This window comes from Equus caballus, chromosome 14, assembly GCF_041296265.1.
Source record: "Equus caballus isolate H_3958 breed thoroughbred chromosome 14, TB-T2T, whole genome shotgun sequence".
NCBI lineage: Eukaryota > Metazoa > Chordata > Mammalia > Perissodactyla > Equidae > Equus > Equus caballus.
The window spans coordinates 38,527,123-38,544,189 of NC_091697.1; the positions used below are offsets into that span (position 1 = coordinate 38,527,123).

At 39.3% G+C, this 17,067-nt stretch overlaps 1 protein-coding gene across 1 annotated transcript in view; it reads right to left on the bottom strand.

Moving 5' to 3' along the window:
* The window catches only part of LOC138917344 (uncharacterized), a 382,587-nt gene that overhangs the window by 12,423 nt on the left and 353,097 nt on the right, over positions 1-17,067 (bottom strand). The window contains exon 5 of the mRNA XM_070233354.1: positions 6,432-6,595. Within this exon, the coding sequence (XP_070089455.1) occupies positions 6,530-6,595 (66 nt within the window). The 3' untranslated portion in view covers positions 6,432-6,529. The remainder of the gene's footprint in view (positions 1-6,431; positions 6,596-17,067) is intronic.

Consider the following 17,067-nt stretch of genomic DNA (forward strand, 5'->3'; position numbering starts at 1 on the left):
TAAGACATTTATTATCTGAGACAAAACTTCAACGCATGATGAATTTCAGAGGAAATTCAGTGAGGGCTGAAGAAAACCGTAAGAGAAGGGTCATCCTAAGACTTGGTAAGTTAGCCGCAGTTCTGCTGATGTGCTGGGAGGCACAGAAAGTATAAAAACCATTATTTCCACATCGAAAGGAAACACACAAGTGCAAAAGCAATCCACATGAATACTAACACTTGCATAAAACCAGCATGAGAAACACTTTACTGATGAGTAAGACCCCAAAGGGGAAACACATATTTGTACACACATACAACACATACACACACCACAAAACACACCCACCCTGACAGGATCTGAAGGGTTCTTCTCCTGAGCCACCCACTTTACCACACTTAGTGGTAATGAGCAGAAACAATGACAAAATCTATCCTCAAAAGCAGCTTTTTATTTCCCTCTGATAACATTTTTTGGAGGTAGGTAGAGATTTTCTACTTATATGTCAGGTTGGTAATAGACTGACTAATTTGCACTTTATGGGAACAGCCCTGTTAGCTTACGTATATTTGTAATATCTCTCTGGCTTTTAAATTTTACTATGGAAATTAAGACTTTAAAAAGCACAACTAAAATAAAGACTTAAGCCCAAGACTCCTGAAAACTAATAGGACAGTATTACAAATTGGGAAGTAGATGAAGGAATTCAGCTCTTCGGCATTCCCCAGACAATTAACCTCGCTGATATCCATTAAACGCGCTAAATAGTTCCAGCTCCCCTCTCCATCACTCTGGACAGATAATATGTAGCACCCACACTTAATGACAATTTTTCCTCAACACTATTTCCTGCATCTTAATTAAATGAATGTTTTTGGCAACAGTGTCAACTTCTTTCAGAGCTTCCAAATTTTTAAAATGAAATGGATAGGATTTTTAGAAAACTGCAGCATTTTGCTTTCAGTTAAAGTTAAGAGAATGCGTAGATATACACAGTGACTCACAGAGGCCACATAAAACGGAAGATAATGTTATTCTCTTGCTTAGGACTGTCATCACTCACATCATCACTAAAACCAAAAACAGCAGCTTCACATTTATACAGGGATTATAAGGAACCAGCACATACATACCAGGATTTCATAAGCAAAGTTTCACTTAATCCTCACTTTATCAAGTAGGAATGAGAATCATCCTCATCCTACAAGTGGAGGAACTGAGGCTGGGAAAAGTTCAGTGAGGCGCCATTGGTCATACATCCAGAAAGTGGAGGAGCCACTTGAACCCTGGCAGCTTCACTCCAGTGCTCTTTATTAAATGACATTGCCTCTGCCAGTCACCATATAGTGTTTTCTAAGCTGCATGTTTCACAGTTTCTAGTAATACCACTTATATCGTGTTCCATAATCAAGAAGGATTGCACTGAGAAAACAGGCCTGTATTGGAGTGTTTTAAAGTAATTTTTCTTGATGGCAGGAGTAATATTTGCTATTAACTTTCTATCTCCCCAAAGTTACTAGGAAAACAGCTAATGCATCCATTTAATAACACTGTCCCAAATTGGCCATTCTGGAAGCCTCTTCCAGGAGACTGTTGCCTCACACTTCACCTGGAATTAAAATGGAGCTGGAGGCACTTATGCCAAAAGTATAACATGATGATGAAGACATGTTTTGGAGCTAAATGGACATACTCTTGAATTCAGCTTCTGTGGCCAGGCAGTAAGATTTGGGGATAGTTACTTTACTTTTCTCAGTATCAGTTTCCACATCTGTATATTAGAAATAATAATACCAGAGTTGTTTCAAGGATTAAATGAGTTTCTACAAATTAAGAACAGCACTTCTGCTAAAGTACTCAATAAATCCGTTTTTTAAAAAATATTTCATGCATTTTATATAATAATTTAAATATAGTGAAATGCTTAGTGAATTTGCCATTTAATCAGGGTTTTTTTGTGTGTGTGTGAGGAAGATTGGCCTTGAGCTAACATCTGTTGTCAATCTTCCTCTTTTTGTTTTCTTCTCCTCAAAGCCCCAGTGCAGTTGTATATTCTAGTTGCAAGTCATTCTAGTTCCTCCTGTGGGATGCCGTCACAGCACGACTCCATGAGTGGTACGTAGGTCCACACTAGGGATCTGAACCAGCAAAGGGCTGCCAAAGCGGAGCACACGAACTTAACCACTTGGCCACAGGGCCAGCCACTAATCAATTTTGATGAATGCAGATCAAGACACACAACATTTCCATCAGCCCAGAGATTTCCCCCACATACCTTTCCCAGGGAATCTGCAACCAGAAGCAAGCACTGATCTGATTTCTATCATCATAGATGAGGTCTGACTATTCTATAATTTCATATAAATTAAATCATAAAATAAGTACTTTTTGTTGTTTGGCTTTTCTCACTCATACTATTTTTGAGATTTATCCATGTTACTATGTTTATCAGTAGAACATTCCTTTTTATTGCTGATTAGTATTCCACTTTAAGAATGGATCAGAATTGATCCATTTTCTTGTTGATGAACATCTGAATTATTTTCAGCATTGGATTGTTATAAATAAGGCTACAATGAACAGATGTGGACAAGTGTTTTCAATCCTATTGAATCAATACGTAGGAATGAAATCGTTAGATCTTAGGGCAGACAATTGTATAACTTTATAAGAAATTGCCAGATCACTTTTCAAAGTGGTTGAAGTATTTTACACTTCTACCAGTACTGTATGAAAGTCCCAGTTGCTCCATATTCTCTTAACCTTACATATTTTCAGTCCTTTTAATTTTAGCTGTTGGGATAGGTGTGTATCAGTATCTCATTGTGTTTTTCATTTGCATTTCCCTTATGAGAACGGATGTGAAACATCATTGCTTGTGTTTATTGGTCATTCTATATCATGTCTTCTACTTATTCATATATGTGTTAGATAGGTATGTTGCAAATATTTTTTCCCAGTCTGTGGCCCATCTCTTTATTTTCTTGGTGGTGTTTTTTGATGACTAGACTTTTTTCTGCTTCTTCTTCTCCCCAAAGAGTCCCAGTGCATGGCTGTGTATCTAGTTGTAAGTCCTTCTAGTTCTTCTATGTGAGCTGCTCCCACAGCGCGGCAATTGACGGATGGGTGGTGTGGTTCCATGACTGGGAAGTGAACCCAGGCAGAGAGCACAGAACTTTAACCACCAGACCATCAGGGCTGGCCCAACACGTAGATGTTTTATTCTTGATGAAGTTCATTTTTTCCCCCCTTATGGTTTGTGCTTTTTGTGTCCTTTATAAGAAAGCTTTGCCTCCTTAAGTTATCAAGACATTCTTTTTTCTACTATCTCTGTTGTTTTAGCTTTTATTTTTCAGTCTATGATACAACTTAAACTGATTTTTGTGCATGGGGTGAGGTAGGGGTTTGGATTCTTTATTTTTCACATAATTATCAAGCTGTTCCAGTACTAGCAGTTGGAGCAGTTTTCCTATCCCCACTCAATTGATTTGGTGCTCTTGTTGAAAGCCAGTTGATTATACATGTGTAGGTCTATTTCAGAACTCTATTCTGTTTCCTTGATTCATTTATTTATAATGAGTTATTCTAACGTTAATTTTTATTATTTTTATATCTATTTTTTCACTTTTCTAGACTTCAAGTGCAATGATTCAAACCTCAGTAACTTTGCGTATGGTATTTGAAAAAGTATTTTTTGCCTTTCAGTGCCACATATATGTATGCATAAATATGTGTGTGTTTATACATAGATAAACACACAGACTTAGGTGTAGCAATCATTAATATTCTCAGATCTTCCTAGTTTTTAAACATGAGATATTTTTAAAAACTCCCTTTGTTTTCGGAGATCAGGGAGCAAGTTTAGCAGTGGATTTCAAATTTTAGCAAGGCACATGAATTCTCTGGAAAGCTTGTTTAAAAACAGATTCCTGGACCTCACTCCACAAGGTTCTAATTTAGTCAGTCTGGGGAAACACCTGAGAATTTGCATGCCTAACAAGCTTAGGTGATGTTGATGCTTCTGGTTTATGGGCCACACTTTGAACAGCATTGGCTTAGAAAAATTAAATGGCTTTTCTAATGTTCACGCAAAGGCATGATTTGCTTTTTCTAAAGTCTGAGTCTATAGCCACTCATTTATACTGTCTTCACTTGAAAAGACATCTGAAAAATATGCTCAGTGCACGAAAGCATGGGAGCCAGGAAGCATTACGGTAGATGGATGTATCAGTACTGCCTCTTTTCCTTCTCCCTTTCTGGAAATTGGGTTTTGGTCCATGAGCAGGGGCATACACATGCCTGTATGCACTACAGCTGTATCTAGCCCTGAGATGAACATGCACTGCAAGGTAGATTTTCTTCTCCCTATGTCCTCTGTCAACAATCAGAGAGAGTTTTATTTTCCCCTTAAAAGTTGGTTGGTCTCTAAACTAGGAATCTTTTTATGGCCAAATCCTTTAAAGCTTTCTCTGCTGAATTTATGTTTTAAATATTTGGCATTTAGGTGAATATTCTTGACAGAACACAGATATTCTGAATTAAAGATCAACACCCTCAAAGCAAAGAACTGAGTTGTCAAATCCCAACCCAAAACCCTAAACATCTCTAGGTGTTTAGGAACTGAAAAGAAGAGCTTTTTAGCTTTCTTTTCCAAGAGATTAAGGATGTGTGGGCAGAGAACTGCACCGCAGCTACAAATCTGTTACGTAGAATGGCCATACCTGTACAAGGACCCAAAACGTTACACTGTATGTTTTTTTCCTTCTGATTGTTAAATTATCTATTTCACCTGTGAAACCATGTTAACAGAAAATGAATTCCTAAATAGTATTTAAACTTAAGCTGCTTTAAAGATGCCCTTTAATTCAGAGGGAAAAATAATTTATCTCCTTTACAAAAAAATAAGAATAAAAAGCCCTGAAGAAAGGGAAAACAAGACTTTGTTTCAAATGCCACCCTCACATTTTCACCAGGCTCTTAGCACTCCTTCAGAGGTACCATGAGCAATGTGAACACCAGAGGTCGATCATTTCTGCATGGGCATTCGGAGGATTTTACAAAAACTAGATAGAAAGTATATGGGTTTCATCCTCAAAGGAAGGTAGCTTCGCTATCAGCTAAAAGTTTACACCACCCTTACTCCAGCAGTGAGAATTCAAAGATAAAATGAAAGCAAGCCTGTGGCTATCACTAATTTGATTTTCACCAGCTCTGGACCTCTACCTTGTACAAATGATGACGTATGGGAGGCCTATGATGCCATGAGAAGGGAGACAACCCAATGCCTTAGCTACATTGTTCTCCTAGTTCCCAGAAGCCTTTGGGTTATGAGGGTTTTTTTTTTTTTTTCCTTTGAAGGAAATTAAAATGACAGCAAATGAGTTATCACTGGAATTGTCAGAGATGTTCTACAATTTCTCTTGGACATGCCATGTGGTCCTGGGCTGTTAAACTGTATTTTCCCAGTGCTTTTAGCCAGCAGTGTATGCAATCCCACAATTCTATACAGTAGGAAAACATAGAGACTTAAATTCTAATAAGTCTGGGAAAGAGTCTGCCCCTGACCCTTCCTTGTTACACAGCCTTAGAAAACCTTTTACTGATCTCTCCCTCTGGTTTCCCAGAACATAAATCCCTATTCCAGATGGTTGTTATCAGTTGTACTTGTGATTTTTTTTTTCAAAGTTTATAGCACAATGCCTCACTCACAATAAGCACACCATTAATAGTAGTTTGTGGAGGGTTCTCTCTCTCCCCTCCCTCCATTTGTTCCTCTCTTCCCACCTCCCTCCATATATATATAGACAGAGGGAGAGTAATTAGACACCACTCAACAAATTATTCATATTTTTAAAATGCATGTATGCATGTAGGTATGTATGTATATACACATACACAGGCAATGATTATCATTGTAACAAGAAATAAAAAATGGGACGTCTTGACTCCAATTTAGAGTCTGCCCCAGAATGGGTATGTATTCAAAAGAAGGAAAAAGCTCCCACAAAGACCTTATGAAATAACAAAAGGCTTTACCCAAAGTTTCCTGTGGACATTGAAAATGGAAATAAACACTGTATTACACAGCACCACCTCTTCACTTATGGCTCCTCCCGAAGCCTTATCACATAGGCACCTACCCCAATTTCTCTATTCTTTCTATCAGACATTGCTGCACAAATCTTTCTGTCCTTTATATTGTTGCCCTCTGGCCACCTCTTTATAATTGAGACAAAGCAGCCTTCAGTTTCTGCCACTGTATCTTTATTCATTCAACCACATCCCACAAGCTGGTAACAAAAGAAAAGATCTTTGCTTAAAAGGAAGATGGGAGAAAGGAAAGAGAAAAAGAAGAGGGGAGATGAAGAAGAGAAAACACTGTCAAAATGATAAATATCTTTAAATCTATTTGCCTTAAAAAATTAGATGTCAAAGTCCCATGTCCATACCTTAGCAGTCCTAATCTTCTTGAATCTTGAACACAGATTTCAGGGCAACATTGGGGTTGAGATAATAAACTCAGGCCACAACCAAAGGGATAGTTTTCTTAACCTCCACACAGATTCCAGCACAGCCTTCTCCAAGTCCCAGAGGATGGAGGTTTCTTCCAAGTCTACAAAATCACGAGAGAGAAGATATTCATAGAGAAAGACAAAAACGAAAATACAACAGTCACATTACAGTCAAGATCACTTGGTTTAGAGACTTAACAGAAGATACATTAAACTCTGATTGGCAGGAAAGGGCATAATACCTGAATGGATTCAGTCTTAACTACAATCAAAGAATCGTACAAAATCAGAAAAGGTCATGATACATCAAGGCTGGAAGTTTTCTTTAAACATAACTAGCCAAATTTGCTCATTTAACATATAGGAAGCCGAAGTTCAGAAAGGGAAAGTGATTTTCCCATGATGATTCATTACCTGTGGCTTATTTCAACCAGTGAAGCAAGCAAATCTTTAGTAAAGTCCTTAACACTGTGGCCTAGGCTAAAATGAGAGAAGGGGACATACAATTCATCACTGCTTCATCTTGAAATACTTCCCTCCCTTGGCATCTAAGATACCAATCTTGCCTGTTAGAACTGGCTACTCCACTTCACCCACCTGTTAGATCCTCTCAATCTCCTTCTTTCCAACATAAGAACTTCCTGGGACTCAGTCCTGAGCCTGTTTTCACTTACACACACTCACTCACGAGGGGGCATCTTCCAGTTCCATGGCTTGAAATACTGTTTATATGCTGACAAACTTTGTCTCCAGCCCCAAGTATTTCCCTAAACTCTTCACTCCCATATCAACTGACTACCCAACAGCTCTGCTTAGAATTCTAATAGACAGGTCAGATATGGCAGGCCCAAACTGAAGTCATGATTCTATACCACCAACGCCAATACCCTTCTGAAAAAAGGAAGGCATGCAGTCTCCCCAGTTTATTCCTTCTCAGTCAATGGCATTACCAGTCCCCCTGTTGGTCAGGCCCAAACCCTTCCAGTCAACCTTGACTCTTCTTTGTGTGATGTCATATATATCCCACATCCTCCGCTAAACCAGCAAATTCTGGTGGCTCTATCTTCAGAATAAATCCAACAGCTGACCACTCTTACCACCTCCTTCATTACCACCCTTGTCCAAAGGTCATTATAGATCTACACAGCTACACAGCAGGTGTTCTCAAGACATGGCTGTCACTCTCATGTAGACCCTTTAGTAAGAGTGACACTGCCTTGCTCAAAACCTTTCACCTCAATCAGAATAAAAGTCAGTCATTACAGTGGTCAAAAAGGCCCCCCATGATGGAGCTCTGTTTCTGCTTTGTCTACCAACTCCTCGCTCTTCATTTATTCCTTTCCATGCATGCTGGCTTCCTAGCCATTTCTCTAACGTGCCTCTAACCCTACTTGAGACTTAGGCACTGACAATTCCCTTTACCTGGAAGGCTCTTTTTCCCTTCGCTACTTCACATTCTAGCTCAAATGTGACGTTTTCAATGAGGCCTCTTGAAGCTGCCCTATCTAAAATTCTAAACCTGACCACATCTTCTTATTGCCCCATCTCTGTTTAAACCTTGATAAAGACTTTCTGATATACTACATGGTTTACTTGTTTATTATCTACCTTCCCCCAATAAACCATAAGCTCCATGCGGGCAAGGAATTTTCTCTCTGATATCCTGCTGTATCTCCAGCACTGAACTCACAGCCTGGCATAAAGGTGGAGCGCAATAAATATTTTTGAAAGAAGGAACAAACAGGAAGGTTAAGTATACCTTCTCCAGGCCACTCTGCTGATAAGTGGCTGAGCCAGGTTTCAACCAAAAGCACTCTGTCTCCAGCGTTCTTGACCACTATGTCATGCCAACTACATGAATGCCTTCTAGTGTTGGCATTAGGAACAGGTTCAGTGCAGGCTGGTGTGTGACACAGATGTATATTACAGAAACCTGTGGACTTAACAAGTGAATAACTCAAAACCACTTCCAGAAACACCTAGAGTATAAGTTATATTAGGATGACCCTGCTTACCTCCTAATATTGCAATCTTAAGGTAATTTCACCAAGTCTTTCTCAGTCTTCCTTGCCTTTTCCTCCATGCCTTTATTTCTTGTTCTTTCCTCGAATCTCAGTCCCTCCCTTACTTGGGGGAATATGAAAAGGGATCCAAAATTAGAAAAAGGAAAGTGAAGAGATGTGTTTAGGGAAAAGGAGTGGGGCAGGAATCAAACAACTTTGGATCTGAGTCTAATCTAGTCACCAAAGCACCATCTTCCCTTAGGGGGATCCCTTCACCTCCCTGAGAGTCTGTTTGATCATCAGGTAAAATATACGCCCTCCAAAGATCATCCAGCTCCAAAAAAGGGTTATTTCCATTTTTAATTAAGAAAAGTCTCCCTTATCCTGTGTGGTCTAAGACTGGTTAGGTAACAGAGTGCAATGTTTGAGAACTGGGCTTTGGGATAACCATAGTATTGGCATCCTAGTTCCACCACTGTGAAGCCCTGACCAAGACATTTAATCTCTCTAAGTATCATAGTTTTCTGTAAAAGTGAGATAGAAATATTTAGCCCTTTAGGATGTTTATGAAAATGAAATGAGGTAATGTAGGTAAATCATTCATTACTGTGCATGACATAAGTACTCAATAAATGTTTGCTGTTAATTTTTTATTTTTATTGTTGCAAGCTTACATTCTACACAACATTACATAATTTTATTTACCTGTGTCTAACTTCCCACTAGAGTCTGAATCTTTTCCCTCTTTCATCACATGGAATTGCTTCTGTGATCCTTGATGACTTTGAGCAGCTTTCTCTGGACCATCACCAGGCTCAGACAAATATTACCCCAACTGCCCCCAACATTCCGGGGGCAGAAGGCGGAAGTCTGTAACATGAGACACGTAAGCTGTCTGGTTCATTTCTTGTCCTCTCACTGACGCCCGGCAATTTGTGGAGGATCTTGGCCCTAGTATTACAGCAGACTGATAATCATCAAGCCACAGACTATAATTATTCCTGCATTCCAAAGCCAAGAAACACAACTTTGAAAGCAAACAATGCCATAATTCAGCACAATGATATATGGAGTTGTTAAAGAAATTGTGCTGACTGCTTTGAGACCTCAAGTCTCCAGTCTATCCAAACGCATCTTTCTTTCTTTTTCCCTAACTGGTATTAAGAAACTGTCTATGTTCAGGTAGTAACAACATAACAATATGTCACCTACCTTTCAGGTTTGTCACACCATAACCTAATAAAAAGTTAAGTCGCTTCAGGGAAAAGTTACTTACAATTCAATCTAAGTCACTGAAGGACTTGCTCAGAAATGCATTTACTAACAAACGGTTATTGAGTACATAGTATTTGCCATGCACTTTGTTAAGGACTGGGGATATGGTGGGGAACATGAAAGAATTTATTCCTACTCTCACAAAGGCTTCATTCCAGCAGTTTGTCTTGGACTTTGCAATTTCTTAACTTCTGCCCAAATATGGGAAGACATGGCAACCTCCTACAAAGTTGTTGATTTGCCCAAGTAGTGATATAAGTTATGCTAACACAAGAAGAGAGAGTTCTATATGTCTTGGGTTTTTTAGGAGATAAGTTCACTTTCTTAGTTTGTTCCCCGCTCTCCACCCAACACACACCTCTTTGGAGTTGATCCTGGTTTATTTCCCTCCTTTAGGAAAGAAAGGAAAAGCATTCACCAGATTCACAAGTACACTCTCCATTAACAAAATGCCCCACAGGTGGTAGAGTATAGAGGGCAGTAGACTCAGACAACACAACTTCACTTGGGAAACTGTAAAAGGATTAATGCCAGTGCATGGCAAAATAAACTAAGGAAGTATATACTAGGAATATTGTCAAAGGGGATAATGTCAAGAAAGAAGAACATGCGACTTAAATCACCAGTGTCTGCGGTTAGAGCGCTAATCATAGAGGTGGGTGGCATCTTCGTCTGTCGGGCAGCCTTGAACGCTTCAGGGAATATGTCATTTTTCAAGAGGTATCAATTAGTGGCTGTTCTGATGGCAGAGTGTGAAGCACATCTCTCTAATATTTGGGCTGCATTAAAAATGATTCCTGTGAGTATAAAATATGCACAGGCACTGAGCCACAACTGCACCCAGAGCCACTCCCAAGAGAGCAGGAGACCAGAAAGAGGAGGAGAGGGGCATGAAGGCACCAGAACGCTAAAATGGATCTTGATAAAGATTTTCAGTGGAAATGTGCCAGGGACAAAGGATGAACTACGAATCTAAACGTATCCAGCTACACCAACAAGGCTGTGTCCTGCTGGGAATTGGAGAAGCACTGCCGTAAGGACCTAACTTTCTAGAAGAACTGTGACTATACAAATACCACAAATGCATCCAAGGTTGTGCCTCGCATACCTCCACCACAGCGTTCACGTTGCCAGCCATGCTTTACAATATGTCCATTACATCCATTTGCATCCATTGCATAAGGAAGTTGAGGTTTGAAGACATTAAGTCATTTCCTTAAAATCATTCAATTAGCAGGTGACAGAGCCAGGATTCAAACTCAGAACTGACCCCGGCTCTTAGTGGTATCCCAAGCATGCTGAAAATAACAATCAATTCTTCCCTAGACTTTATTTTTGATTAAACATAATTCTGACACTTGAAAATGCCCCAGTTCAAACTTCAAAGGAAGCATTCACTATCCTAAGAACATTCCTGTGAGAACTGGCCCAGCTGTCTTTGCCGAGGAGAGTGAGGGCCACAGATAGGAGAGGGCACATTTCCTCCAAAGTCCTAGAGGACGTCACACCGCACGTTGGAACAGTTGCTTTCTGAGCAGCAGAGATAGTGAACCAAATCACCATCAGTGGCTGGTCTCGATTTAGGAAATATTAATTACATATTCTACCAGTTGACATTGTCGAAATAATGTTGGGTCAATTAAAAGTAAAATACTTAGGGCATCCAGGTGCTCAACTGTAGCTACAATCGCAATCCTTTGGCTAAATATTGAAGACCTTGCCTTCTATTTATTCATCGTCTCAACACAAACAATAGAACTGCTAGGGAATAGCAAAAGAAACTCTGTGCTGCTGGATTTTAAGGGTTATAGAAAACATCTACTGACTTTTAGACCCCTGATCTCTTGTCAATACATTCTACCTTCTTTTCTTACCTAGCTAGCCTTTTAAGCTGAACGCTAAAATAAAAAGGATACTACAAGAAAAGTGACTGAACATTATAACAAACTTTTAGGGAATTTCCTAGCGCCTAGGCTAACTGCTGATCTGCATTCTTCTTTGCCAGTTCATGAAATATTTATCTCAAACTTCATAAAGTGGGTCATAGATTGATGGTTTGTAGGCAGTAACCGCAGTGGCCCACAGGATGTGCTTTTAAAATGTAGTGCTCCTAGAAGGGTAGATGCCCACCCTCACTCCTCTCCATATGCACCTACCACTATCCCTCCAGCACTGGTGTTTGCTATTTTAGATATCTAGAAATACAGGTCCATTCTTCACTTCAGGAAATTGGTCTTTGTCGCCAGAGAAACAGTCCTCATCTCTAGCCTAACCATAAGTGTATGCATGAGTTCCCTAAATACATCTGCTCTATGCATGACTCACATATTCAGTCACAACTACCCATAAATTTCTACACATGCTTGTGAACCCACAGACCATGTGGATGACAACAAAATTTGCAGTGGCGGCATACTACCCCACACGACCTCAAATCCATACAGCAGGCGTTCTGTGCTGCCTCCAACCCAGACAATAGTTGAGTTCACCACACGCTTAACAAATAACATGAAGAGATAGCTGGACCAGATGCTTAGACAGACCAGTGATTAAATTACCCAGGGTCATTTTGAGTGGCAGCTTACCATGTATCTCTATATACTAACACAATAAAAAAATAATCGGGATCGATATCAAGGAAGATAGACCAGCACAACCTCATCCCCAGAACACTGGCATCTGCTTTCCTATTCTGGGCGATGCATGTAAGTTAGACTCATAATATTATACCATTATACCACTGTGAACACAAAGGAAGGAAGCTTAGTAAAACCTGTCATTCTGGGAGGCCGTCAACAAGGACAGTATCTTGCTGTGATACCATACACAGCAAGGGCAACACTGGCTAAATGTATTAGATCGGTGCCTGGGTTTGATTCCTGGCTCAGCTCCCCACTGTTTGTATCTTTGGGCCTGTTATTTCACCTCTCAGTGATTCATCTACAATACACAAATCATAAAACCACCTTCCTCAAAGGATCTTTTTAAGGAGTAATTTTAAAGCACTTAAATAGTGTCTAGCAAGGAGTTAAGTATGCAAACTTTTGCTTTTTGGTTAGTGCTATCCAGCAGATTTTGATTCCTAGCGACCTCATGTACAGTAGAGCTGAAACACCCCCAGTCTTTTTATTTTTACTGTTTTTTGGTGAGGAAAATTGTCGCAGAGCTAACATCTGTGCCAATATTCCTCTACTTTGTATGTGGGATGCCACCACAGCATGGCTTGGTGGGCAGTGTGTAGGTCCGTGCCCAAGATCCAAACAACCACCCTGGGTGGCCTAAGCAGAGCACACAAACTTAACCCCTATGCCACTGCCGGCCCAGTCTTTTTGTGCCATCCTCTCACCTTCTGTGCTACATCAGACAATGCTCTGCTGTTATTCATAGGGTTTTCATGGATAATTTTTTCAGAAGCGGGTGGCCAGGTCCTTCTTCCTAGTCTGTCTAGTCTAGAAGCTCTGCTGGAACCTGTGCACCATGGGTATCACAGCAACACGCAGCTGCTGACTGATGGGTGCTATGGTTCCCCGCCTGCAAAATGAACCCACACCACTGCAGTGGTGAGAGCACCGAATCTTAACCACTACACCACCAGGGCTGGCTGCTAAACTTTCGCTGCTAATATTAACTAGTAAATAACAGTTTGTTGAGATTTTATTTTTGCTTTAAAAAGCTCTTATAAAGTAAAGTCAGTTTACCTGCTAGGGAAAGGAGGAAATAGGAAAGATGCTAGTAAAGGACACATCATCTAGGCAGGACATATAATTCCTTGAGAGCTGGATAAAAAGTCAGAACAGTGAACAGTAGATTTAAACAGGATCTCCTCTAGGGCCTTGAATTAGTACATTGCTACTATGTTTGTGTCTGAATTTTCTTATTTATTAAATGGTTATAATAACACCTCAACTATCTCTTATAAGGGTTTTAAGAGGGTGAAAAACAGTAATATGTGTGACAATATGTTTGGGACTTGCCTACTAGACCAAGTCATTGAGGACATGAACTCTACCTGTGTCATGTTTCTTTCTTTAAGGCACAGAGTAAGGATGAAACATTGAGCCAACGCAGAGACGTAAATGATTAATTTATGTCTATGTACGGATGTTACATATGACACTCTTCACTGACTGATGTCCAAACAAAGCTACATCATTTCCTTGCTAACTCTGTAGTGGCAAACAGAAAAGGCTGACCTAGGGAATGACCAGCTCTCCTGCCTGAGGCTAAAAGGGGTGAAATTACTGGCCAACCACCAAGCTGCTAATAAGAGCACAATTAATTATCATTATTACTGGTAATTAACAAGAAGAGTCTCAAACTATTATTTACTGAGCTTGTATGTGCCAGCACCATGCTGAGCTTGTATTTGCTCACGAAATGCTCCCAATCAATGAATGAGGTAGTGTTATTAGGATCCCCATATGGCATATGGAGAAGCAGGCTCAGAGTGTCAAAGGAACTCGTGTAACATCGCAGAGTATCAGTTGGAACCCAGGAGAATCTGAGTGCAGGGAATGGACTTCCAACAACTGTTGTGCTCTTCACTGCTGAGCTGTGAGCTCATCTCTGTGATAAAAACTGTAAACATTTTTTCCCAGTTTGTTATTTATCTTCTTCCATTGCTTCTACAATTTTGTGAGGGGTAATCTTATCATTTCATAAGGGCTAAGAGTTAATATTCCTAATAAGTAAAGATCTTCTGAAGAGAGTAAAGCACCAATAGTTGTCTAGAAAAAGAGGCAGGTATATCAACAGGAAGTTTAAAGAAAAAGAAATGCAAACAGCCTATGAACTCAGCAACACTCAAAGGAATGCAAATTACGGATGGGAAAATTAGAGTATCAATGATGGTAATACTGCAAAGGATTAAAACACTACAGATATATTTAAATCTATGAGTTCATAATGATATTAAGAAGGAAAAAAAAATCCTTCATTGGTCACCTTTGGAGCATGCCGAGTACCAAATCATTATTTTGAAAATGTTGAATAAAAAAAATCAAGCTTTCATTCTGTCTTCCTTGTGACCTATAATCAAATACTGATGAAGGAAGTTTCCACTTATATAAGTTTTTCACCAAAAATGAAAACAAAGTAACAAAATTGGAATATCAACATTTTGTAACCCCTAATGAAATAATGGATCTGGGTAATAATTATCAATGACTGCTAACATCATAAAAGAAAGAGAAGATTACAGGTGCCTTCTGATGGAAGCACGGGGCTTCCCCAATGAAGCAGTCTAGCCAAAAACAAGCAACCTGAATTAAAGCTGCTAGCTTACAGGGAAGGCAGGTGACTGAGGAATTTGCTACACACATCACAGGATGACAATCAACAACATCCAGCCTGTGAGAGCATCTGCAGGACAGCCAACCCCATTGTCTTCAACTATAAATTACAAGGAAAAGAATGGAGAGAGACGGGAAACCTATGGATTAAGAGATTTAGGAGACATGAGGTCAATTCTAACTGATGGAACTCGTGGATCTTCATTTACAAACAAGAAGAAAAAGAATTAATAATCAGTGATTTAAAAAGCAACTAGGTGTTTGATAGTACTAAATAATTATCAATACCTTTCGTATAATGGTGGCATTGTTATATTTATGAAAAAGTTGTCACCTTTTAGAGATAAACACTGAAATACTTACAGAAGAAGTAGTGCTGCGGGCTGGAATTAGTTCCAGTGGAGGTTGAGTGATGTATAAAGCAAGATTGCCCATGAACGGGTAACTCGTGCAGCCTGCTTATGGGTACATAGGGTTTTATTATCTCATTCCCTCTACTTTAATATATGTTTTCCATTTTCCACAATAAAATAAAGAGACCTATTTGCCAGTTACAAGCGCATATAGTGTCTGTACGGCAAGCGAAATTTACCAAAATAGTAGCAACAGTTGTCTCTGGGTGGTAGAATTATATACGATTCTGACCTTTTTAATTTTCAATTTTTAATTTTCTTAATGAGTGTGTGACATATTTACCAACGAAAATAGGAAATTTATTCTGACAATAATTTTTTCCATGTGAGGCTTTAACCATCGATATTATTTTATTAAACAATTGGGAAGCAAATATCGCAAAATCTTAGAATTTGCTAAAGTTGGGTGGTAGGCACACAACTATTCACTATACTATTTTCCTTAATTTTTATCATGTAATATTATATAATGAAATATTATAAAAATTGAAAATGACTGTTCTGTTTTCTCTGTCTGTTAGGTTATTTTAAATACTCTTTCCCCAAAATGACCTCTGGAAGTAAAACATGTGCCACAATGTAAAATATTTTTACTCCAATCATAAATATGAGAAAGATTTTGCAACAATTTCCAAAGAATTCTGTAAGAGATTCAAGGACTCTGCCCTATGGGGAAGCCCACAGAATAGCTTACTATGGGACTGTCAATCTGTATATTTTTAAATATTTTTAATTTTAAAGGAATAGAAATATGACTTGTAATTCAATACATTGAAAGGATTTTACTCTAATGCACACTGTTAAATGATTAGGAAAAAGTCTTAACCATCCAGTTAAAAATATTTCAGAGAAAAGTATTGGATGGGGCCATAGGGATCAGCCAGTCAAATCCTATTTTGCAGATAAAAGGACAGTGGCTGGTCCAAAGTCACAGAGGTGACTGGGGTGAGATGGATGACAAGAACCCAGGTCTCTAAGGCCCAGTTCCCATCTTTCATGACTATGCCACACCATACGGAACTTTAACAAATACATCTAGGATCCTGGCTTAAGTACAAACCTGTATTATATCTATTATCACAAAACTGCTATGAATATGTAGAACACAGTAGGAATTGTGGCTTGTGTGGGGGTGCTGGATATGGGAAGGAGCTGCATATTTTTCTATAGACTATTTATTACAGAAGTTTTAGGTTGGCAGCAAAATTGAGCAAAAAGTACAGAGTTCCCATATACCCCTGATCCTACACATGCACAGTCACCCTCATCACCAACATCCTGCACCAGGGTGGTACATTTGTTACAATCAATGAACCATTACATGGACATACCATAATCACCCAAAGTCCATAGTTTACCTTAGGGGTTCACTCTTGGTGTTGTATATACTATGGGTTTTGAGAATTGTAGGAAGACATGCCTCCAGTATCCAACATAATAGTATCATACAGAATAGTTTTACTGCCCTAGAAATCCCCTGTTCTCCATCTATTCACCCTCCTTACCCCTCCTCCCTGGAAACCATCAATCTTACTGTCTCCATAGTTTTGCCTTTTCCAGAATGTCATATAGTTGGAATGAGACAGTACAG